At 43.1% G+C, this 26315-nt stretch overlaps 1 protein-coding gene across 4 annotated transcripts in view; it reads right to left on the bottom strand.

Moving 5' to 3' along the window:
- Window positions 1-14690, bottom strand: part of gbf1 (golgi brefeldin A resistant guanine nucleotide exchange factor 1) — an 84196-nt gene extending 69506 nt beyond the window's left edge. For all 4 annotated transcript variants that reach the window (XM_031579168.2, XM_031579169.2, XM_031579170.2 and 1 more), the window contains exons 1-3: window positions 14384-14690; window positions 10320-10420; window positions 9720-9786 (exon numbers count right to left, since the gene is read on the bottom strand). In XM_031579168.2, coding sequence (XP_031435028.1) covers window positions 9720-9786; window positions 10320-10412 — 160 coding nt within the window. In that variant the 5' untranslated portion in view covers window positions 10413-10420; window positions 14384-14690. The remainder of the gene's footprint in view (window positions 1-9719; window positions 9787-10319; window positions 10421-14383) is intronic.
- Between the last annotated feature and the right edge of the window lie 11625 nt (window positions 14691-26315).

Here is a 26315-nt window from a genome sequence, read left to right as displayed (position 1 = left end):
GTGTGTGCGCATCTCGATCTAACCGGAGGCCGGAGTGTGTTTCACTGATGCTGAAAACTGGAGGTACTGTGGAGAGTGAATGTGTGTGTGTGTGTGTGTGTGTGTGTGTGTGTGTGTGTGTGTGTGTGTGTGTGCGCGTCTGTGTGTGTGTGTAGCCTAGCAGTCCTCAGACTTGGTGGTCATGGAGGTCATATGAGGGCAGACGCCTTAAGGACACGAGTAAACATATTGGCATAAGTAAGTGTCATACGTGAGTTACGTCCGTTGGCATTCCAGTGGTCACCATGGAGATGTATGTACAGGGCATAGATCGGGTGGCCGATAGGCAGAGGGATGATTTGGGGGGGGGGGGGGTTGCAAGCTCAACACCCCCGTTCCGAAAATAGGCGATGATAGGAATCACCGTCGCCAGCCCAGGCTGGCAGTGCCTGTGCGAGAGCGCCGCTGGGCAAATAAATCAATCCCGCAGGGACGTGGACATGGAAGGGCCCGGGGCTTATCTTTAGCCGCACGGACACCCGGCTGGAAATACTGTGTCACCATACCTTAACTGTTAACCAGCCAGGGCTAAGTATAGATGGCGTCGGCACAGGATGACACGGGGGGGGGGGGGGGGACTGATCAGAGCTAAAAGAGGCTGATAAATAGAAGAAATCATTTCGCTCCATAAAAGACCAAAACTGCTTGATTTTCAGCCCAGGTTTTGCAACGGCATGATTTGTATCACTTTTTATGAGGCCAAAGTGTTGCTTCAAATGCTCCCAATTTCCCCACACATAACAAAAGGAAGAGGAGCTGTGGTATGTTTAAAAAACGCCATTAGTATTAATATATTACTCCTCTGGTGTCCTTGAGTCTCTTCGAGATGTATAGCTTGACTGGATAAAAAAAATGAGGGGGGGAAGAAACAAGCCGAGCTCATTCTGCTGTAATTTCTCTGTGCCCTAACAAGACAGCTGAGCGTGCCATCCTTTGTTGGAGGGGACGGTAAGGTAATTATCTGAAAGGTCACCGTGGAAACGATCAAAGCGCTGCGCCACGGCAACGAGTCCAACAGCAGTCCCTCGCACCCTCGCATCGACCCCACCGGCGAAATCCAGTCAATTAAGAGTGTGCTTGTGAATTTCGTTACTGTTAAAAGAGACAGAAAAAAGGAGAAAGAGACAGAGGAGAGAGAGAGAGAGAAAGGGAAAGTGTGTGTGTGTGTGTGTGTGTGTGTGTGTGTGTGTGTGTGTGTGTGTGTGTGTGAGGGAGAGAAAGAGAGAGAGAGACAGGAAGAGAGGGAGAGCTGTCAGTCATGGTGGGGCCAAGCTTTGCGTGTGTGAGGTGTGAGAAATCTCAGCGCTGTATTTGTGTGAATGAAAATGAGCGGATTTACAGCCTCAGCAGACCTGTCAAAAACCCGACCTTCCTCTCAGACCGGGGGGGGTGGATTTACGTGACAACCCCAGACTGGAGCTGAGCACTGCATAACAAAATGAGAAAATCAAATGAGAGACAGACAGAGTGTGTATGAGAGGGAGGGAGAGAAAGAAAGAGAGAGAGAGAGCGACAAAGTGATTGTGTTTGAGTGTAAAATAAGAAAGAAAAAAAAATTGAAAGAAAGAAAAAAAAATTGAAAGAAAGAAAAATAAAATATATGAGACAAAGGGACAGCAGGTACAAAACTGACTGAGCGTCTCTCGCTCCCTCTCCTCTCCTCTCCTAGGGTCAGTGGCGCTCTGTAATAAGGTAATGGTGAATTATTCAACGGGGGATTGGGTTGATCCTGCTAGATATCCCTCTGTGGAGTTAACCAGGCCCAGAGCCTGGGATCGCCAGCCAGCAACCTGCTCACCAGGAAGACACACCCACGGCAACCTTCTCACTGCAAATCCTCCCGCTTTCCGGAGGACATTGGGGTTGGGAATGGTGCGGGATTGGGAATGGTGGCCGGAGTAAGACACAAAACAGCGAGGCCAGACGCCTATTCATCACGGCCGAGACGTTTGTTTGCAATTCCTGAGCAGCGGAGGATTAGCCAACACATGTCCAAGGGGCTAGCGCTGTCAGCAGTGATGTGCTCACACACACACACACACACACACACACACACACACACACACACACACGAACAGAAACACCACTGCGTACACACATACGCACACAGTCACGAACACAGAGGAACACACATTAACACAAACACAGCCATGGGCACACACATTGCAGTAACCGGTTTTACAAGCTGTTCTATCATATTCAAAGATGACGGCACAAGGCACATACAAAAACAGAGGGCAATAACCGAACACAAAGAATAACAAAGACAAGCAGGGCTGCACTTATGACTTCAAGATCGCATGTGAACATACAATCACAGTGTACACTGAACACATGAAGAATGCAGACTTTCTGCTTCATCAGTAGATTTCTCTTAAGCAACTTTAAACAGTTCCTTCTGCCCTGACTTTGACAAGAACAGCAGTCTCGGAGTTCAGCTTTAGAGTGGCATGCCTAGGAGAAGATGTAGATACGCTGGCAGTGGGAATCTCCTGCAGATTGAACTGATGACCTCCTGAGTTAAGGTAACAAGAACACGGGTCACCACTGGCCTCCCCTTTTGTTATTCTTTCATAAAAAGAGAATTTAAAGTCAAAGAAGCTGCTCTTTATCCCTTGCTGGGATCCTTCAGATAACTTTGCAGCCAAATGGAAGGGGATGCGCCAATCACTGAGTACAGCATATTACCTGGACCTGACCCCGGTCCATGTAAACAGAGGCAATCTTGCAGGTGAACTGCTTCTTTTTAGAAACCAACATACCACTACACCTGTAAGACTAACCAGTCTACTGGTCCACTGTGATAACTAGCATATTCCACACCACAGCTGATATGCACAAATTGAGCAACTAGGTCAAGCGGCAGAACTAATCAAACCGAACTATCCCCCCAGTGTGGCTTGAGCCCAACTCCTTCCTGGCCCTTCTCGGTGTGAGAGTGTGTGTGTGTGTGTGTGTGTGTGTGTGGGTGTTTGGAGGGGGGGGTCGTTATAGAAGTTGTGGAGCTGAACAGCTCGCTGTTTCAGAAACGAGGAAGAGGCAGGGAGGGAGGGTGGAGAAGAAAAAAAAAAAAAAAAAAAAAAAAAAACTGTACTGCCTCACCATTCCAGGATCTCCTCCTCTCCTCTTTTTTTTTTTTTGTTTTTTGCAGAATGAGACAACACTTCCTTTCCCAGAACAATCTATCTCAGTGGATGACAGGACTCCCTGCTAAATTTACCCACCCCTCGCTGGAGCTGACATGAGTCCAGCTGCAAGCTAGCACATGGTCCTGTCAATCTCCCTCCACTGGAGGGGGGGGGGCTCAGAGAGAATGGAACCTTTATTGGGGGGTGGGGTGGGGGGGTGAGGGGAGTCTTTAGGGAGTGCGGCACATTTTTTTCGGCTGAGTCTTTTGTAGTAAAAAAAAAAAAAAAAAGAATGGGGGGGATGGAATACACAGTGTGAATGGAATCACCGAGCTTTCAGTAAGATGACAGCTGGGACAGTGAGGAGTGCAGGCCACCCAGCGAAACTCACTCTCTCTCAGACACACACACACTTTACTTAAAGAGACATGCAGGTTGCATAGCCAACACAATAGAAGCAGTACTGAAATCAAAGGAACGGTCTTCCACAACACAGGCAGTAACAGCAAGAACACAGACACATACACCTTCCATATCTAACTGGCTCACCTCACCCATCAGACACACTCAGTCAACGGGAGCAACACTTCACACTCCCTATGACACACAAACACACGCACACACACAGACTGACAGACTGACAGACACACACACACACACACACACACACATTTAATTTGATTAGTTGTGTGTGTGTGTGTGACCTTTGTACCCGAGGTGTACTGTTGCTCTGATCCCCTGTGCTCATTCAGAAACACAGATAAGACAAACAGACAGACAGAAGGAAAGAAAGGAAGAGACAGACATACAGACAAAGAAAGACACACACACACACACACACACACACACACACACACACACAGACCGAGAGGGTGATAAAAATGACTAAGCAGAAGACAAAAAGAAACAAAAAGAAAGAAAGGCCAGCTCCAGCACACAGACGGATGGACGAAGGCCTCCGCACACTTGTACACACCCACACTGGAAGAGGTTATTATTTATTCATGATTAGGGCTGGAGACAGTGGTGTTTATCCCATGTTCATCATCAGGGCTGTAACGAGCTCCTCGTCTGTCATCCAAGAGCTTTCATACCCCATCAAAGAGGCCTGACCCAACCTCCCCCACTGGTGGCCTCAGCAGGAGACCTGTAGGCCTACTTATTGGGCTAAAATTACAAAACTTCAGCAAAACTCCTTCAGAGAAAAGAGCATAGCTGTATTTGGTCTGCTAGCTTTGAAAACACAAAGGTCACATCCACCAACAGGCCTATTTTTAAGATATTCATGAAATTCTTAATCTACAGCCTTGGCTACATCCTAGGTTATGCTAAGGCTTGGTACACCGTCAGACCTGAACAACCATAAAAACAGGTACTAAGTTGCTGGCTAGCTAACTGCTTTTTATTATTATTTTATTTTTAACCCATTTATCTGCAGGGACAAATGAATCTGTTGCCATACCTATTTCAGATTCTCACCAACCACTGTTTTGTTTGTCTTCTTCCCCTCGTATCACCTGCTCAATTGTTTTGAGTAGTATGACAGGTAGCTGCATTTCATGGTGTTTGTTGCTGCGCTGTAGCCTCATAAAAAGCTTCTAGCAAGCTAATGGTATGGGGACCCCATAGGAGGTTTCTGGACATGTCATTGTAGTCTCCTGTATGAAATCATAGATTTCAAGGGGGTTCTCACGTAATTGTCGTTGCTGTGGACTAACCTAATGAACTGTCCTCAGGGCCCCCCCTTCCAGCTCAGGGCCCGAGGCAACCGCCTGCTTTGCAATGCCTGTCGCAGAATGCAGGTGGAAAAAAATAACACCACAGAGAGAGAGACCAGCACTACATATACACACACACACACACACACACACACACACACACACACACACACACACACACACACTACATGTGAAGCGCACCGGTGAGAATAATGAAAATGTTTAGTCACACTTGACAGATTCTTGGTCGCAGGCGTAAAAATGGTAACACTCTGGAGCCAGGCGCCACCTCACACACCGCCTCTCATTCACACACACACACACACACACACACAGGTCTCAAGCCTCACTTAGGACAGGATCACCTCACTATGCTGTACACCGATCAGCATGAGACTCTCAATAGATTAATGGCAAACACATCTCTGCCTATTTAACATACTGAAGCACCCCAGAGCACGTCTAGTTCTTCATTACAGTGTTCATGAGGGCAGGTGAAGGAAGAGATGATCAGGTGACAGACTGTTTCAAGAGCTGTGACTGTCAACGGCTATCAATGAAGTTCTATTCTACTGATGCTGAATACTTATACTACTTCTATAATTATTATAACTGATTCAAGCCGTGAGATACCAAAAGCAAATAAAACCCATCGCTGGCATCCACAACATCCACTGGTGGAGAGAGGGCACTGAATCAGACAGTTGCCAGTGGAGGAGTTAATATGACGGATTCCCCTGGCTCACCCTGCACTGGATGATATTTACAGTTGAGAGACGACAACACCGGAACAAACAAACAAACAAACAAACAAACAGCAGTACCAGAACAAACAAGTGGCTACCTTATGACACACACACACACACACACACACACACACACACACACACACACACACAGGAGCGGAGAAGGTCTAACAAGGTCTTTGGTGTTTTGGAGCAGAGGGGGAGGGTACAGATGAGTAGAGGACGGGCAGAAAAGCGTGGCGGATTCCTCCCAGGCCCCTCAACCAGCCGTGCCTGTCCATCTCACAGGCAGCAGCATTCCCTAGACAGAGAGGGAGAGATGGCGGGAGAGGTGGAGAGAGAGAGAAAGAGAAAGAGAAAGAGAGAAGAGAAAGAGAGAGAGAGAGAGAGAAAGAAAGAAAGAAAGAAAGAAAGAGAGAGAAAGATATGGCGGGAGAGACGGAGATATAGAGAGAGAAAGACAGAGCAAGATTGTAAGAAAGGGAAGGAGAGGGAAAACGAGAGAAAGAGAGAAAGAGCGGGGGGGGGGGCACTAGGGGATAAGGAGCTGAGACTTATAGTTACGACTCCAAAACACATCACATTCTTTGTTTCACCATCTCTCCTCTCTGACAAAACAACCATTGCATAGAGATGACCACACCATGGCACAAATGTGGATCACCCAGGGTAGTTTGGCCTACTCACATTTGTGCGCACACACAGACACATGCAAACAACTACACGAATCACATTGAGTTAGAGTAGGGTTAAAGAAAGACAGACCAAATAATCCAGTAGTCAAGCAGTCGTTTAAGATATGGTTGCAATTCAGGAAGCATTTTGGCTTGCAAGGTTCCTCTATTCATGCCCCGGTATCCCATAATCACAGTTTCAAACCATCCATTAAGGACTTGCCTTTCAATTGTGGTCTGAGAGAGGTAGTACATCTATTAATGACCTCTATGACAATGGGACTTTCATGTCCTTCAGTGACCTATCGGCTACATTTTATCTCCCTTATCTGTATCACCTTTTCCGTTCTTTTCAAATCAGGCATTTTGTCCAAAAAAACTACCCTGATTTCCCGAACATTCCCCCTCAGACTTAGTTAGACATTCTTCTCATGATAAACCCCAATAAGAGAGAGAATATCTCCCATATTTTTAAAGCAATGGACGTCAATACTTCAGTTTTCCCACAACACACAAAAGATTTATGGGAACAAGATCAATGGCTCAATCTTGAAAAAGATCAGTGGGACAACATATTTGAGTTAGTCCGTAACTCTTCTGTTTGTGCCCGGCACGAGCTGATTCAATGTAAACTCCTACACAAAACGTACTACACCAATCATAGACTAATCTATCCCAATGTATCTGACACTTGTAATAGATGCAGCCAGTCCCCTGCTGGTCTTATACACATGTTTTGGTCATGTCCAAAACTTACAGACTTCTGGTTCAAAATATTTGATACTCTTCAAATGGCTTACCATTTTGTGGCCGATCCCCATCCCCTCTCTGCCCTTTTTGGTATCCCACACACCAACATCTTAGGCAGGACACTCTATGGCCTTTTGCACTCTCCTGGCTAGGCACTTTATTTTGCTGAACTGGAAGCACAACTTGCCCCCATCCTATAATCGGGGGGATACTATAAATTGTGGGGGGGGCTGTAAATTGTAAAATTTGAAAAAATGTGAGCATTGTTCAGTATCTCTTTCCTCATTTTGTATCGTTGATGCTCAATAAACATATTAAAAAAAATAATAATTTTTAAATAAATGAAAGACAGACAGACCGACCAATGGCCTACTCACTCATCTAATTGAACCTGTTCATTCAATCATTCATTCATTCATCTGCCTACCCCATTCACATTGTTTCTAATGCCACAGGCATTCTGCAGTCTGACACAGGGCTTTTAAACAGTTTAAGAGAAGCAAGAGTAAGGGCTCCATCATGGCTAAGATCTCATTGGACTTTGATCTGTGTGCGTGTGCGTGTGCGTGTGCGTGTGCGTGTGCGTGTGCGTGTGCGTGTGCGTGTGGGTGGGTGTGGGTGTGCGTGTGCATGTCTGTCTGTCTGTCTGTCTGATTCCACTAACCGGCCAGTGCAAGCTAGGGCTATCTTCGGCCCAACCGGGGCTAATGGCCTGGAGCCTCAAGCCACGAGAACCATCTGTGTTTCTACTAGGGCAGGTAGCCCCGCAGTATAGCCCCAAAACCCACCCATAACTTGATGCCTTGGTGCAAACGTTACCCACACATCCATTTCACAAACAAGTTCAAGTTGAGGTATGATGCAATGAAGTCTGGATGCCAGGCACTTACAACCTTCAGCAGAACAAGGGCTGAAACACACCAAACGCGTTTCTAAAAACGTATACGCTTCAAAATCGCCTTGGCAAAGTGTGCTGGGAAAAACAGCCGCAGGCGTACCAGGCTGTTTTGCCTGGCGCCTATGAAGCGGAGCTGCGTACGCAACCTGCCTGGGCCGAGTGTGACATTGATGAGCGGTGCGCCTTCGCGCCTTGCGCTGGAAAGTTGAGAATATTTCAAAACGCTAGAAAGACACAACGCGCGGCGGATAAAAGGCGCACACGCAAGGAACCATATGAAACAATGCTTTTGCTAGCGTCACGTTTTTAGAAACGCATTTGGTGTGTTTCAGCCCTAAGAATATATTGGAAACCGAAGTAGCTGTTTGACATTCTGATCTTCGTTTTGTGGAATGTACCGATAACACTCAAATCAGGCATTTCCATCATTAGTAAACACTGTCTGGGCCAAATTAAGCTTCTTCTCAGCACTGTGTGAGTTTAACAATGACTGATAGAGTAGGAGAATCCTTACCCACCCCAGAACACTTGCACACCTAACATTTACCTTAGCATGGGCGCTCATTACCGAGCATTTAGTTAGCTGATACGCAAACAGCCTCTGGGTTGTAAGGGGCTCCTCCAGGTGATAAAAACACAATAAACAGCCAACGGTGGGACATGGGCAAAGATAATATTGACTGGCGATAAAGGCCAGCCCTAGCCTCAGTGGAAATCTAGAGCGCAGCTGCCTAAATAGGGTTTCGTCCTGCCATCCTGGGACAGAGAGAGGCAGGTCTCCCCATGTCCCTCCTTGCCACTGTACACACACACACGCACACACACACACAGACACACAGACACGCGGCGAGACTCCAATACTACAGTTACCAGGCCGGCTAACTGCAAACACTGAATAATCAGTGCCTCTGTAACAACGATTCATCTGATAATCCACCATTGAACATGAGCCCAAGTGTTTGGTTCTTTTAAAACTTGTTTTTGTGGCCGTTGGTATACCAAAACAGACAAAATAACAATAATTCAAATGTCGTTGACAATTAAAAGATAATAATCCATGAAGACTGCTGCCCTGATCTCCACAGACAAATTAGGACATAAAGAGTTGGTGGAACGAACTGCCTAGTACTACCAGAGCAGGGGCGTCCCTCTCTAGCCTCTCAACTCTTCAGAGAGCACCTCCCTTCCTAACTGGCACCTTGACTAGTGCTTAACTTGCACTTCAGCAGTTACATTCCTGCACTTCTTTTTCCTTTCTAGGTCGTTTTTCTATTTCTTATGTAAAGTAGTATTTATTGTTACACAAGATTTTTTTTATTGCTCTTAGCTTGACCGTTCTCTCCCTTGTACGTCGCTTTGGACAAAAGCGTCTGCTAAATGACTAAATGTAAATGTAAATGTAGAGAGAGAGATGCACATCAGCGCTGGACCAACATGTGTGCTCTGGGCCCATGCTGGGTGAGCAGTCAGGAGAATGGCAGCTAGCTGCTTGCTTAAAATGGCAAATGAAGTAGCGATATCATCTAAAGTACTACTGCTTATTCAGGCTACAGTATGTGTGACTTACCTCACCTGACACTACATCGTCCTTTCAACAAGGAATGCTGACTTGACCTCTGTGATGAGCTGCAGGTTTTGCTAACGTGTGACATAATAACAGTCTTGCTATGGATTTGATGATATGGACATGGTAGAACTGCTTAGAAAGTTGTCAGCTCAATTATATCGGTTTGACTGGCTGGACAGATTTCAATGTGAACGCGTACCTTTAATGTTGTTGAGGACTTCTTTCAGGTGGCTAAAGCTGTTGAGAAGAGGGTCTTGTTCTTCATCCTGTGCAAAGATTATAAATCTTACTCAAACAAGAATTTCACAATCAGGCACAGTAGGAAACTGACTCTGTAAGATATTTCTAGCCTGTAAGGTGAATTTAATATTAATTAGTAAAGTAAAAAAAATTGTTGCAAATTAAAACACATTATGAGCGTATAGACACGTAACAGAAACTCCAAAGCCTGTCTGTATAGGCAGCACGTAGCTAGTCAAACGTTTAACTTTGTCAAATGTGAGCAATACAAACCCAGAGGATACTGGGGAGCTCACAACTTGGGATTGATCACGAGTCTTGTTTTGTGATTCAAAGACATCCTAATGCTTCAAGAATCAAAATTCAAGATGGAATGCAATGTGAACTGCAATGAGACATATGTCATGTATGATGTAACCGTGAAAATATAAAGCTGAATTCTATTTTCCACAAGCCTCTGTGATCCAGACAGCCACAATCCACAGGTTTGGGATGTGCAATCACATCATATGATCACATTCAGCGCATTCATCACTCATTCAGACAGCAAAACTCTTACCAGGGGTGTGTGTGTGCTCCTGGAGTTCCTCTTGATGGCTCCGACTACTGTCGCGATCTCCCCTTGAACAATGTAGATATTTTTGTCCACCATGTTGAAATCTGACAAAGGGAAAGGGAAATATATATATATATATATATATATATATATATATATGAGACAGACAGACAGACAGAGCAAGAGGGAAACTGTTCTGAAATGGATAAGCAAAAGCCTATACGACAAAAGCCACATGAAAATCCCGCGCTTAAAAAGGTAGAATAGGCAAGATCCTTTTCCTCGGGAGGCCAATGGGATCAATCCACAAGTCAAACATCTTCCTGGCCAGAGATAAGTCAGAGGTACAGTTCAATCTGACAACCAAATCAGCTTACAAGCTCAGGTTAGCGCTTCACAAAGCCCACGCCAATCAGTGTGGCCAAACAGCAGCCGCGGGACCCCTTGTTAATATTTGAGGAGGTGTTTCAGCATGGATCTGACAATCACAGGATTAACCTGGGCTGAGCACAGGGCCTTCAGAGATACAGTAACTCACTCAGGCCCTGTTCAGCATTCCAGCCTAGACACATGTTTCTCGCATGAGGCTAGAGTACCTTTCATGTGCAACATTAACCCTGCCCAACCCCTGATGAAGATGGCCTTAGTGAGGAGTCTCAGTGTTTGAGCTGCACAAACTCAAGCAGTAAATGTAAAAATGTGATAGATAATGTGATAGCTTCAGGCACATACATTTAATGTGAATGTTTTTTAAAGTGACTCTGCGCCATGTGTACACTCTCTGAAGGGTTTGAGGAAGAGCTTAAGACTTGCGAACCTCAAGTGTTTACCCGATTCCACACGGCCCACTTCAACACAGCACACAATCATCTGAGCCTCCAGGCTTAAAGACCTTACCATCAAACCACAGGCCCAAGTAGTCATCATTTAACTATTTCCTCTTCCTGCTTATAGTTGATTACTGATCATTTAAATATTTCAACGTATAGACACATTCATATAACCAATTCCACACGTGTAAGGCAAAGCCAGTATAGACGGCTAAAATCAAGTCACAGCCACATTTTTTCTGAAATATGTCTGATTTCGACAATGACAATTGTGTCTATCCACATTAAACCTGCAGTTGGCTAAGTCCCACTCAACATCCAATTGATTCAGACTGTCTAAATACTTAAACACCATGGTAAGGTATGACAGCACATCTGGTCAAAATCTTATCTTTGTATCAAAGTGCATGCTGTCCCCTTGATGTGGTTCATCAAGATTAGAGAGTGGCAGGATATCAGTGTGTTATTGAGTTGCCGTCTCATCACACACCCCTACGCTGTAGAAGTCAATAGCTTCCCCCTTGGTTATATGAAACCATGAAGACATGGGAAGCATCCCTGGAGCAGCCCACTCACTCACACACTGCGGAGGTACGGAAGTGCAGCCATGTTGTTTACCTTCAACCTTAGCATTAGCATTTCTTTGAACTACACTTGCACCTTTAGCCATAGCAGACATGCACAGACACAACACTCAAACACCATTGGTGAGCAGGGATGTCTGTCCCTCTGGAAGTTTTTTGATTGGTTAATTAAAATGGACCACATGGAGGGGGAGTCTCATCATTGATATTTTTTCCAAATGCATCTACTTTTGGATGTTAGAGACTGTCAGAGATGGCCAACTTCAGCCAAAGATTATGAAGCATTATGATTATTGTTGTGTAATATGTTTAAACCACACAAATCTTAGCCCAACATTTGTGGGAGGGATTTATTCCCACATACAATGTTTTGTTCTACTATGTGTGTTTGTTTGTTTGTCAAAATGTCAAAATCACAGCCTGCAATGTGGCAAATGGAGATTAAGTGTACTGAATTTCCTCTTTTGTAGGCACATTTTGAAAGGAAATGTAACTCACTCACCAGGCATAGTGGGCACAGTCATTATCTGCGGTCAGTTTCATTTTATTAGAATCCTTGCCACTATCATTCAAGGACATCTGAATGTAACCTGCATTGTAGTAGAGCACAGTCCCACACCAGACTCACAACTTCATTAATGAGAGGCAGGTGTGCTAGCAAGGAGGCTAAAACCCATGGGTGCCAGCGTCTGTTAATAGCAGGTCTCTTAAAGTGTCAGGGAGTGAGTTTTACTCACTGCACAGCACTGTACCCGCTGGCTAGAGTTACATGCAACCCCCCTTAAACCTCACTCCCATCCAAGTCACGGCACCAATGTAACCTGCGTTGTGTAGACAAGCAGTCCCGCACCATACTTGAACTCGAACCTAAGGCATGGGAGGTGCACAGCACTTCACCCGCTGGCTACCGTTACATAGGCTACTGTATGAAATCCTTCAACAGTGTATTGCCATATTTTTGGGCACAATATTATATCGACACAGCGATAGTCATAATATTTGTTTAATGTTATCATCATTTTATTTTGGTACATACGTCTACTCTGATAACATTGCTTCTGAAGTCCACATGATGGCACAAGACCTCGTTCTTCTCTTGCATCACAGATGAAATTGTAAAGGAAGCCGTAAAGGAGTCGAGAACAAATTGACCACGCCAAGATGGCTGCAGAGACTCCCAGTAGCCTTTACGAAATGTAATATAAGGGAGAAATAAATCGCAATGCATCACAGAATTGGATCGCAATACTTGCTGTATCACGGCCAAAATATCGTGATAGTATCATGTTGTTGCCACTGTGGCAATTCCCACTCCCACTTTCCACCATCAACAACTACACAAGAAATGTAGCAGGACAAGACAACCTGATGACTGGGCTATGGATCTGAAAAGATCAATATTTATTTCTACCACCTATACTGCAAATAATGAAATGCCAGTAGCAACAGATAGGCCTAAGTGTGAATCAAATTTCTATGATGAAAGTAACAGTAACAGAGTCCAAGCTTGGACTTGACAAACACTTCAATCGATGAATTCAACAACAACTTTACGCAAGGGGGAATACAGAAACAGTTGCCATGTCCATTTTCTTACGATGTGCATTCAGGATTTCTCCAAGAGCTCGACTACGGCTCACCTTAGCTGAACTAGAAATGTTGACAAACTGTTCGTGTCAACAAACAATTTCGAGCTAATCCACCGACGCAAATAGGACCCTAGAACAAGCTATCGGTTGTGGTCATTTAAAACCCCAAATGGACACACAGCACATTTGGCTAAAGCACTACTAACTGATATAACTTCACCAAGTGAATGAATCAGTCTCTCCTACAAGCTAACTTGTTCTGTTAGCCTCTCACAGGTTGACATGGGTCTGGCTTCAGAAGAAGACGTAATGTCAGCCACGTAATTGCAGTGAATATGGAGGTGATCTAGTAAGCTAAACAGCTAACGTTAGCGGCTATCTGCAGTAGCTAAGTGCTATAACATTACCATAGCTAACTACAAAGGGTGACACATCTCTACACTTGCTAACAGCAACCACATTAAAATAAATGTAATAAATACTTTACTTTTCACGGACATAGAAGATACTAAGGAAACGTACACAAGACATGAAAGAATGGAATTGCAAGCTGACCGCCGAGGTATCCACATCCATGGCTAGCAAGTGGCAGTCGCTGCTAACTTTATTTTCATTCTGACAGCCAATTGAATATCTTCCAAACTAGACAATTTTTACATTTCTGACTATCTGATAAGTTACTTACGTCGGGGACGAAATAGGCTGGAACATATTGTCATCACATATATCAGTAAAAGACAGAGCTCAGTAATATCATTAGCTGGTTGGTCGATAGACTTGACAACTGTCAAACTGGGTTAGCTAGCTTCAACTCTCGAACTAGCTAGCTTGGGTAATGCTAAGCATTGGAAAACACCTACTAACAAGCTAACTAATGCTAGCTAGCTCGGAAAGGTAGCAATGAGTGTTAGCTGACTTCGCAGATGCCAATGAAATGTCTTTAGTTTGGCTTCCAGGCTATTTCACAGTGTTTCAACTGAGGGCAACGGTCACACGGTCTGTCGGAAGATGTAACAGGTAATACAATGCATACAGTTCTCTCTTGTTGGCTAAATATACTTTACCTGTTCGGGTGCGAATCCAAGATGGCGTTCTGCAGATTTTCAACTGATTAAGTTAGCTAGCCAATCAACTAGCTACTATTGACCAAAAACAACAATTTCAGTGACCACAATATTGATGTTATGCTCTTTAACATTACAGTTGATTGAGCATTTACATTTTAAACAGCTGCACACATGAAATCCATGCCTTAGCTTGGTATTTCACGACCTACTACGAGGTTTTGGCAATGTAGCTTTCTAACCGGCTATCTATCTGATGCTGGCGACTCAGCCTGTAAACCTACTGACGTGGAAAATGTTTGAGTGTAACCGGACATGCTGGTTTAACGGTGACAGGCGTGGATGCAAACCAATCACTTTAAAAGATTATTTCCGGGGCCTGGTGCATTATAACTCTCAATTTAACTGCATTTTCTAAAATAAAACGATGCATTCGTATTCATCACATTTTCGCACAAAAACGTTGTATGTTTTACGTGTGGCCAGTTGATGGTCCAAACCTCCAAAACTCTTGGGGGGCACAAAAAGTCTGAAAAGAAGTTTGGTTGCACTTCACTGATGACGAAGGGCATACTCAATCAGCCGCATCAGGGTTGAGCGCCTGTTCACTCAGTATAGTTCACTCTGACATGATAACTGAGTACGGATTACGTTAGGACTACCTGGTTCAAGAAGAAGAAACTTGCACTTTGGTCGAGATTGAATATGCTCTCTTTTCCCAACACTGATACAAAAATCCACAGCACATAACCATTTCAGCAATGTGCACAACTGTATTGAGGGATTGAATGCAGAATTCAAAGACATGCATGGGCAGAGTGTGGAAGTGAGATTTATGATTATTATACATTGTATTCAGCAAGTATTCAGACTCCTTCTCTTTTGCAGCCTTATCAATCTACACCAAATACCTCATAATGACAAAGTCAAAACAGGCTGTTAGAGTTTTTTGCAAATGTATTAAAAAGGAAAAACTGAAATATCACATTGTCATAAGTATTCAGACCCATGGCACTTAATTTAGCTCCGGTGGTCATCATTTCTCTTGATCATCTGAGATGTTTCCACACCTGGATTGGAGTCCACCTGTGGTAAATTGATTGGATATGATTTGGAAAGACACACATCTGGCTATTGATAATAAGAGATAAGATAAACTTGTATTAATCCCCGTAGGGAAATTCAGGTGTAATAGCAGCAAGGTAATAGGAATAAAATATATAAATAAAAATAAATAAATATAATAATTGTCAGGTTTGATTGGCACACACAACACACTGGAACACACACGTGAATATATGGAGGCGACACAGGACACACACACACGCAGGCCTGACGTCGCAGTAATTTATCTTCTGCCTTTTCCCATCCTGGACTGTCCTTCCTCCAGGACCCCCCAGGAGCAGTGGGCAGCTTGTAAGCGCCCGGGGACCAAGTCAAGTGAACTGTTCATCTTTGGTCAGGGATAGATATGTGTTCTGTTCTTTTTGCCTGTTATTCTGTTGTGGTTCTTAGATAAGGAAACCCCTTGTGAACACGGGGAAAACATGCAAACTCCACACAGAAAGGACCTGCCCCCCAGAGCCAACAGCGCCCCATGCGGGAATCAAACCCATGACCTTCTTGCTGTGAGGCGGCAGTGCAAGCACCTGAGCCACCATGTCAATCAATAAGGTAAGTACAACGCAGCTGGTGTATATTAGATAAAAGTTATTATGTGGAAGTTATTGAAGCTTCCCAAAAGAACAGTGGCCTCCATAATTATTAAATGGAAGCAGTTTGGAACAACCAGGATTCTTCCTACAGCTGGCTGCCCAGCCAAACTGAGTAATCAGGAGAGAAGGGCCTTGGTAAGAAGGGTGACCAAGAACCCGATGGTCACTTTGATTGAGCAACAGAGATCCTGTGTGGAGACTGGAGAAACTTCCAGAAGGACAACCATCACCACAACACTCCAATGTTCTGGGCTTTATGGCAGAGTGGCCCGACGGAAGCCTCTCCTCAGTGAAAGACACATGAAAGCCCAAAATGACTCTCAGACTGTGAAAAGCAAGATTCTCTGGTCTGATCAAACCAAGATTGAACTGTTTGACCTCAATTCTAGGCATCATGTCTGGAGGAAACCAGGCACTGCTCACCATCTGCCCAATACCCTCCCAACGGTGAAGCATGGTAGTGGTGGCAGCATCATGCTGTGGGGGTGTTTTCCAGTGGCAGAGACTGGGTGACTGGTCAGGGTTGAGGAAAATCTGAACGAAGTGACAGAGATATTCTTATTGAAAACCTGGCCGAAGCTTCCCCTTCCAACAGGACAATGACTCTAAGCACACAGCCAAGGCAATGCAGGAGTGGCTTAGGGACAACTCTGTGAATGTCCTTGATTGGCCCAGCCAGAGCCCTGACTTGAACCCAATTAGCCATCTCTGAAGAGACCTGAAAATGGCTGCCCACTGACGGTCCCCATACAACTTGACAGAGCTTGAGAGGATCTGCAGAAAAGAATGGCAGAAAAACCCAAATCCAGGACTGTGCGCAAAGCTTGTCGCATAAAAGACTTTTACTTTTTGCATATAAAGCAAAGCAAAAAAGTGAAGGGGTCTGAATGCACTGTATCTGAAGAGTGATATGGGTCAGAGGAGCATTTAGAATAACTAGGTACTTTAACACAGTGGTTTTCAAAGTGGATTAAGGGATCTGTTACCAATAGCCAGGGAGGCTCCTAAATAATTTTCCTGGTTTTATTAAGAACAGCAACAGGAGACCAAAATACGTCATGTGTCTTCAGGTGCTAGCAAATTAAGTCATGAAACCAGCCAAGCTAAATGGACATTTGATTACAAAACACCTGGATTCAAATTTTAATATGTTTCTGTTTTTCACTAAACAGGTCTGAAGTATTTAGGTTGAAAAGTTTTCGAAAAACAAATAGATCCAATGGCATCTAAAACTAAATCTAAAAAATGATAGTAAGCCTATGCTTAATCTGTATCATGATTATGAGGGGGTCCTTGGAAAAGTTCCCTCCCCTGTAAGGGGTTCCTGACCCCAAAAGGTCTGAGAACATAGACCCTCTCTATTTTGGAGTTCATTATATTAGTCAGGGAGACAGACTTACTGAATTCTTATGAGTAGTCTTCAAGATGTTTAAATCTTGATCTATGGCATGAAAGGGATCTTTCAGACATTCTACAGTAAACATTTAACTTCTAATAGAATCCATTAAGCAGTCCAGCTGTGGGAGCACATACGCTGATAAAAATGTATACTTGTTCTGTTGCTTACTGTAGAGTTGCTTTGGATAAACGCACATACTACGCTTAGACATGTAAGTGTAATTATGACTCCTTTCAGGTCAGCTATATGTTATACATGAAGAAGACCAGTCTGTTTGAATTGTTTTGTGTGTGTCTGTGTGTGTGTGTGTGTGTGTGTGTGTGTGTGTGTGTGTGTGTGTGTGTGTGTGTGTGTGTGTGTGTGTGTGTGTGTGTGTGTGTGTGTGTGTGTGTGTGTGTGTGTGTGTGTGTGTGTGTGTGTGTGTGTGTGTCTGTGTGTGTGTGTGTCTGTGTGTGTGTGTGTGTGTCTGTGTGTGTGTGTGTCTGTGTGTGTGTGTGTCTGTGTCTGTGTCTGTGTCTGTGTGTGTGTGTGTGTGTGTGTGTGTGTGTGTGTGTGTGTGTCTGTGTCTGTGTGTGTGTGTGTGTGTGTGTGTGTGTGTCTGTGTGTGTGTGTGTGTGTGTGTGTGTGTGTGTGTGTGTCTGTGTGTGTGTGTGTGTGTGTGTGTGTGTGTGTGTGTGTGTGTGTGTGTGTGCGTGAACATGAAGGAGTTCTATGTGTTCCAGGTCCACCGGGGTGCATACAAGTAAAAGAGGATGAAAGAAAAAGAGTTTGTACACTGATATGAATGCTATAGGCCTATAATTCAACTTCAGATAAAGGGACAGTCTCTCTCTCCTGCAAGCGAGGAGAATGCAGCAGCTCCCAGTCAGGACTATGTACAGTATTTGCTCTTCACCAAAGTGTTTGATCACCTGCAGGTTTTGTAATTGCTACATTTCATCTGCAAACAAAGGCATGCCTCCTCTGCAGCAGGTACAGCTAAAGCTAACACTGTTTGGGTGAAGCTAAAGCTAACACTGTTTGGGCTTGCTGAGAAGACAACTTCAGGCAGTCACAAGCAGAAATGTTCGTGGCCGACAGCGGTACACCTGTTCACACATGACATTTGTGACACTGAGCTTCACAGAGGCATTTTAAAGAGAGGTGGTGATTTAAATAACACCACTTAAAGGTGCAAGCTGTTGAGTCCCCCTGCTATTCAATGTTTTGAACCCCCTTCTGATGCTGAAGGGGAAATAGATCTGACGTACTGTATGTCTGGATGCCATCCTCATTGTACATGTGTACACACAGTAACATACTTCCAGAAATATGTTAAAATGTTATTTTAAACTTCTGTTTAGGGAAGTTAAAAAAACAGTGGCATTTGATAAACAAACAGCTGGATAGGATCGAATTCTGTCCAAGACCTTAATTAGCTATATATGTCATGACTGTCATAACAGAAGTGTTAGCCAGAGAAATACAATCTGCACCAGCATTTCTGGAGGGTAAAAGATTCTGACTGCATACACAACTTGTTTTAACTTCTTCACATCTGACTTGTGTACTTTGTTCTGTGTGCTGTATTTATATGATGTCAAATACAAAAGAACAGCCAAAGAAAAATGTGCAAAGCAGTTGTCCATTCCATATTATCCAAAAGGCCTATTAACATCAATCTCTTCATTCTCTCCTTCTCTTTATTCTCTCTTTATTCATAATACATAGTGGACAACACTCCTAAGGAATTCCATCAAATCCTTTGTTGTCTAAACTACTGAAAGGGATTACAATGCCTTCATCTAACGCTATGGTGTCAGCTGTCTAAACAGCTAGAAAATCTGGGAAACCTACCCATTGCATTGAATAGCATATATTTCCTGTTCAGGCAACTGACACCATAGCATTAAATGATGGCATTGTATTTCCTTTCACCTGGCCACGTGGTGTGCCGACAACAACCTGGCCCTTAACTCCCAGAACACCAAGGAGATTATTGTGGATTTCAGGCGAGCCAGGAGCCATGCAGACGCCCCCCATCTACATCAACGGAGCTGAAGTGGAGTGTGTACCACTTGGTGTCCACATCTCCGACAATCTCACCTGGTCCCTGAACTCCTCCATCCTGATCAAAAAGGAGCGACAGTGTCTTTACTTCCTGTGGAGTCTTAAGAAAGCTCACCTGTCCATGGATACTGGTGGACTTTTAGCGCTGCACCATTAAGAGCATACTCACCAACTGTATCTCAGTTTGGTCTGGCAACTGCTCCGTATCGCACTCTAAATCCCTCCAGCGGGTGGTGAAAACTACCCAACACATCACTGGCACCCAGATACCCACCGTTGACATAATTTACCATAAACGCTGCCTGGGCAGTGAAAAAAGCATAGTCAAGGATGCATCCCACCCTAACCATGGACAATGCCGTCTGCGATGCCTCTAGCTGGCAGTAGCGGTGGTTCGGTAGGTGCTTCTGTGGGCAGCGGTGCTGTGGAAGTCCGTCGTAGGCCCCTCTGCTCTCTGGTGTGTGACGAGAACGCTGAGCGGTGGAACAAAAAGAGTTGGCCAGGAGGTCTTCATCTTCCCGCCAGGCCAGGACCTCCTAGCACTGAGTGCTCAGCAGCTCTGTGTAGGTCCTGCATCTCTCCTTCCATTCTTCCAGGGGACACCTATTCCACTTCTGACACCAATGTAACAATCTGGCCCAGGAAAACAGGGTTGGACACAAAGATCTCTGGTTAAATGGCATGGATCCATACCTCATATGCTACACAATCTCGCTTTAAGCTTGTTCTATGCTTGATTTGTCTTTGCAGGCCCAGTGCACAAATGAGCTGTCCAGTATTTATGTCATATTCAGCCGTATTGTCAAACATTTGGTTTTGATTACATTTAGTCAAACAAATATGTAAATGTTGACATGCAACTTCTTATAATAAATAATAAAATATTCTGCTGACATCATTGTTTCTGATTTAGACTAGTGTTGAAACCTTAAAAATGACTTAAAACTGAGTGTTGTAACTCATTATGTTTATGTTATACTAAATGGATGCAGTTGGGAAGTGTTCTTTCAAAACAGAACATTGCTCTTGTCTTATTTTGTTGAAAATCAGCCGTTGGACAACTCCCTTAACACATATCATTGCTCAATGCATACTCAGGATTTACAAGCCCAGTTTGTGAGGACAATGCCCATATGGCTTGGAAACCCTTAGGATTACAATATTCCATTAAACAGAACATTCAATTCCATACAAACAGACCTTCCACAAAATATCTATAAACCTTCCACAAAATATCTATAAAGCAACTCGGGAATGGTGAATAGTGGTATAGTTCTTCACCCCTTTGTAGTGTAGCAATCCTGACATCAGATCCTACCTGCATCCACTGCACTCAGATCCAAAAGACCAAAGTCCACTTATGCAAAGTAATATCTAAGTAAGAGCTACATGGGTATGTCATCACAGGGCAGATGCTCTTCACAAGGGGGAGCTGTCATCGTCTGCTCTATCAATTCAAAACAGGACAAGGGAGCTCTGATCAAATGGCTGGAGTGTTGAGCATTTAAAATATATAGTTTTTCAAAGTGAGAAAGTGGCAAGGCACAATATAATATGAGTGTCTCTGTTGCCGTTTGAGTCAAGCAGTGGATGGAACAGTATCACTGACATGCTACAAGCAAGAGTTAATGTATTGTCTATCAGTTTCAATAGACGATTATTTATTTTCATTAACTGTATGTTAATCAGCATAGATATATTTCTGTTGAAGTCAACTTAAAGTCACACACTGTCACAGTCACACACTGTTTACACAATACAAATGTATGTTACTACATAACTATAGGGGGTTGTTCAGTGCCAATAACTCACGTTAATCACACCCATGTTAAGGTTCACTAGACCCACATCTACAATGCGGTGTAGGTTGAGTGTGCAACTAGCTTATGACAGAGAGAGAGAGAAAACAAGGGAGAGACAGAGAAAGAGAGAGTGACAGAGGAGGGAGGGATAGAGAGAGACATGAAGTGGGCCGGCCTCTTTTCCGCCGACCTGTCGCACAGGATATTTAGCATAAGTCAGTCCCACTCCGCGTGAGGACCAAGCTCGCAGTGCACAGCTGCCTTCATGTCAGACAACACTGGAGGAGGGAAACTGCCGGTTTTACTCTCACAGCCGCAGGAACTTTCTACATGACGACAACGACAATCTAGGAGCATTACTAACGCCAGATAAACTCGCTTTTACCGCGGGATTACTGTCAACAGACCGGGATTTAATGTAAGTGATATCTGTTGCGCGGAGCTTTCCATTGTCTCCATTTGGGTGTTTCATAGGCAGTGGGTGGAAAGGAACTTTATTCTATTATCTGTGTCGTCCAGTGGTCCGCTGAGAGTAAACCCAAGCCTCAGATAGTGTCTGCGTCCATAATGTAGTTTTTCTCTTACCGCCGACTAGCGAAGTCTAAAAGCCTTGCGCGCATCACATAGGCTATCTGTCACAAACGGCCTGCACAGCCCGGCTCTCCGTCTTGAGCTGGATAGTCTGTTTGTCGCATTTGTGTAAGTGGAGATCCTTGAGCAATTGAAGGGAGATTAATAGCTTATCATCACGACGAGGTTATTGAATCGCTGCGACCTGCGCTGTAAATTCCACCGAGTGTTGGTAGCCCCACTGCAGGTACGTGGCTTTTGCAGCAGGCTGGAAGCATAACTTCTTAAAACAGTTTCAACCAGCAGTGCTCGTTGTCTTTCTGATATGACATATATTGGTTTCAAAACGTGCGCGAAAGGGGACTGATTCCAGAGAATGGGTTTTAGTTCTTTAAAAAGAGTACTGTTCTCAAACTAGCCATTCGTGTTAAAGGGATTTGTTACTGAGGTTTGCTGTAGCCTACTACAGGAACAATTTTCTAGATTAATAATGCCAGGCGTGTCAACATTGTGCTAATTCATTGCATTTTAGCTCTATGGTTAAAAGATTACGCAAACATCCAGTTCTACACGTTTAAATGATGGTCAAACAGAACACTGGGCAACCTCCTGTGAAGACCGAGTCGCTGCAATGAATTAGTATTATTGTTATCATTTTACTTTTAGAAGTTGCTACTGAAACGTAGGCCAATTTAGGTAGTCATTAGCACAGCAGCACAGAATATTAAATTGTATTTTTGGCTTGAAACTAAACGGTTTTTTTTTGTTTAAATTTGATGTCTAACTAATCGTCATTGTTGGACTGTAAGACATTTGATACTCATCCAGTTCGAGAATATTTTAGAGGGCAAAAATATTTGTGGGATCTATCCAAAATTGATAGGTGGCAGGTGTTCTCGAGCCGCAAGAGACCAACAAGAAAAACAGAATTCTACCCCCCTCCCCGCCGTGCGCGCCTCTCTCTCTCTTTCTCTCTCTCTCTCTCTCTCTCTCTCTGTCTCTCTCAGGGCTCTCAAAAAGCCACGCACGCCACAGTTGTGTTAACCGAGAAATCAGTGAAACATTTCGACCATTCCATTATTACTTTACTTCTCAGATGAATTATTCCTATGTAGGCTAGTCAATTGAGCAAATATAAATACCTACAGTATCAATGTTATTCATTTGTAATATAAGCCTAATAGTTTGGAAGGATGCATGAATGAAACAAAGGGACTTTGGTATTTGGGAAATGCATGAAAAATAGCTTGTGTCTCTTGCTGACATATTGTATTTAAACAGTGGAGGAGTGGAACTAATGAAAAAAGTGGATGTTAATTTTATATTTATTAGCTGTTAAAATGTACATTTTAGCATGTTGTTGCCATAATGTTTGTATTAGTCTATTAATGAAATCAGAATGAATAGTAGCCTATGAATCATTATTGCAGTCCCTACACGGTCATTGACATAATCACATGTAGAATATGCGCTGCATAGTACGCTAATTAAATAGCTTTTTTATCATATTGCCACAATTGTTGTATAATTCTGAGCGTAGTTAAAGTTTGTAGCCTCAGTAGTCTCAATATTGTAAAATATGATATGCAAACGCAACTGCTCTTGCAAAATAGCTCCTCTTTCCATGTTCTTGACGACAAGTAAAAACAATAATCTAGACTTTCAGGTTGCTGTTTGTCAAAAAAAAGCATTTATATTAAAGGCAAAATCCTGAACAAAATCCCCTCTGAACAAGATCACATCTGCAACTAAAAAAATGGGTTCAAACACGTCAGGGGATGTTAAAATTGTGTGTTCTATTTTATCATTATCTGTTTTAAGAAAAATATATGTTATTAATAGCCTATCAAAATATACCAACTGCATAGGACAATGAGTGCATGAATTTAGATGATGAATGAATGTAGCATTTAAAGCTGCAAAACTCTCATGGGTTCTCTCCTGGGATTTAGCTTCAATCCATAATTGTGAGTTCATCCTTGCCCCTAGTGTTTTGTTTGCCAATGGACTGTCAACAAACGCCACGTTTAAGTCTATGAATGACTTGAACCTAAATTTAAACCACAGAGATAGTCATACTAAGTCATACTAAGGCTAAGAGTTACTGAAATGATAGAGGCAATAGTGTGTCATGCGTAATGCCATGTTCAGACATTTTTGTTTTTAAATAAAAGGGTTTGGAGCGCGTTTCCCAGAGCCTAAACGCTAAGCAACTTATGCCTTAAGGTGTACCTTAATGTTTCGAGGTGTTTCCCAGAACGCCCTTGGCTAAGGTATACCTTAGAGATACTTCCCTGAGGTTGGTTTTGGACCACTCTAAGCTACACTTTAACACCGTTTTCAGATTAAACCAACGTTTTAGAGCCTAGAAATTATGTGTCAGTATCTGGACGAAGGCTATGCATTGACTGCGATGTAAAGCCAATATATGTGTTGCATTACGTTGCGTGTTTCATTTAATACAAATAAAAAAAACATCGGTATGAATGAATTCCTTGCGAATAAGATATATGAGTAACATTTAGCTTACAACCGTTCTCATTTGGGAACTTTTTATTTTGACACAGTAGGCCTATTTCTTTTTGATGTTCTAATAATGATCACCTGCGCTCCTGTGTCATGCCCATCTCCTCACGCTTGCTCAAACCTACGTGAATGACAATACTCGATTCCAGCAACATCGATGTCTACGTAGGAAGATTTCTCTTAGGGAAACTGTTAATGGTTAGATGGTTTGGGAAACACAACTTTAGTAAGGTAGGCCTACACCTTTAGAGTCTTCGTAAAACTATAAGAGACACCTTAACTGTGAAACACGGAGCCTTTTTTAGTAGGCAGCCTTCCTTGTTCTCTGCTCTTCTATTTGTTTGGCTAGTAAAATGTCAGAGAAAAAAAGCTGCAGGTATATGTCTATTTCTTAGACGCTTATAAATAACTAGTCTAAATAAATGATTTAAACTATTTGTCTCTTTTCTTACGAAATTATTTGTAAATGTTTTTTTAGATGAATTGGGTAACCCACTGATTCAAAGACAAAAATATAATGTCAGGATTTAATCCAACCCTAAACTTCTTTAAATTTGGATGTATCTAATGCACTTCCGTCTTGCAGGAAATTTGTCCATATTTTGTTTGTTTATGCTCGGGGCAGACTAAATAAACCACCGCCTTAGAAAGGGAGAGATTCCCACTGTTGTTTAGAGCAAAAGACATGCGTGTCCTCATCTGAAGTATTTTTTTTGCAGTTCACTTGCATAAACACCAATGAAGTTATTTAGATCAGAATATATAGAGACCGAATCCTGGAGAACATAGGTTTGTGGAGGCGGTGTGCGGAAAATCGCGCAGTGACACACTCAGTCAAATGCAAATGGATGTTAGAAGGGGAGAAATTAACATCTACAAACATTGGACAGAAATTCCATCTGCCGCCTCTTCGAGCAAGCCCTTAATAAGTTCCCAGACAGCGAAGTGACACACATCTTAATCAAGCCCTAATCCCGCGAATTAATGCTCGGCGCGTTTATGAATAATTCCTCGGTTGATGCCCCAGCGCGAGGAAATGCAGCAGTCTGCCCGCTTCCCCACTAGCAGATGGACTTGGCAATCTCCTGAAAAATGAAGGGATTTCTGTCCGCAGTTATCTTTTCTCTTATTAGATATATATATTTTAATGAGATCCATGTCCCTCTGCTTATGCAAAGAGCTTTCTCTCATGCAAGCCACTGACCTGCATGACCATCAACATATTAAGACGGCTGTTATCTTGGGATAGCCTACTTTTGAACACGTGTTTTGGTTATTTTAGACATAGATATTAAAATAGGCTATGTTCTTACGCTGGAGTGCACAAGAATGTTAAAGGTCCGAATGTGCGCAACATGTTTACACATTTAGATGGGTGGAGTGCCTTAACCTGAACCGTTAAGTAAGTTACAGAACAAAATACAGTTGCAGAATTTGTAATATCGCCATTCTTCACCAAACATATGCATTATTATTATTATTATTAGTATCATTATCATTATTACAGGCTACTGTTATACTATTAACAGGAGGCCCACTGGTCAGAACAACATTAATATTGTAATAATTGTGTTTCTTTTATCGTTTAATTAAAACTATTTTAGGCTACCTGCAAAAAATCTGATTCTACTGAAAAAATGGAAAGCATAGTCTAACTAGTCTTAATATAAGAAGACATTTTTGTAGTAAGTATATCATTTCTTTGCATTGAGTTACACGGTTCGCCTATAAGACACAATTTTCAAATTTGTTTTATTATCGTGGGATATCAGTAGTTGGTTGGGATTATTTCGGGATTATTATAGTGCACAATTCAACTAAAACATGTATTTGTTTAGCTCCATATCTGTGGTCCTCCATGCTGTTTTATT

Source organism: Clupea harengus, chromosome 13 (genome assembly GCF_900700415.2).
Source record: "Clupea harengus chromosome 13, Ch_v2.0.2, whole genome shotgun sequence".
NCBI lineage: Eukaryota > Metazoa > Chordata > Actinopteri > Clupeiformes > Clupeidae > Clupea > Clupea harengus.
Note: the sequence above shows the minus strand (reverse complement) of the source record. Positions and strands in the feature narration are given on the sequence as shown.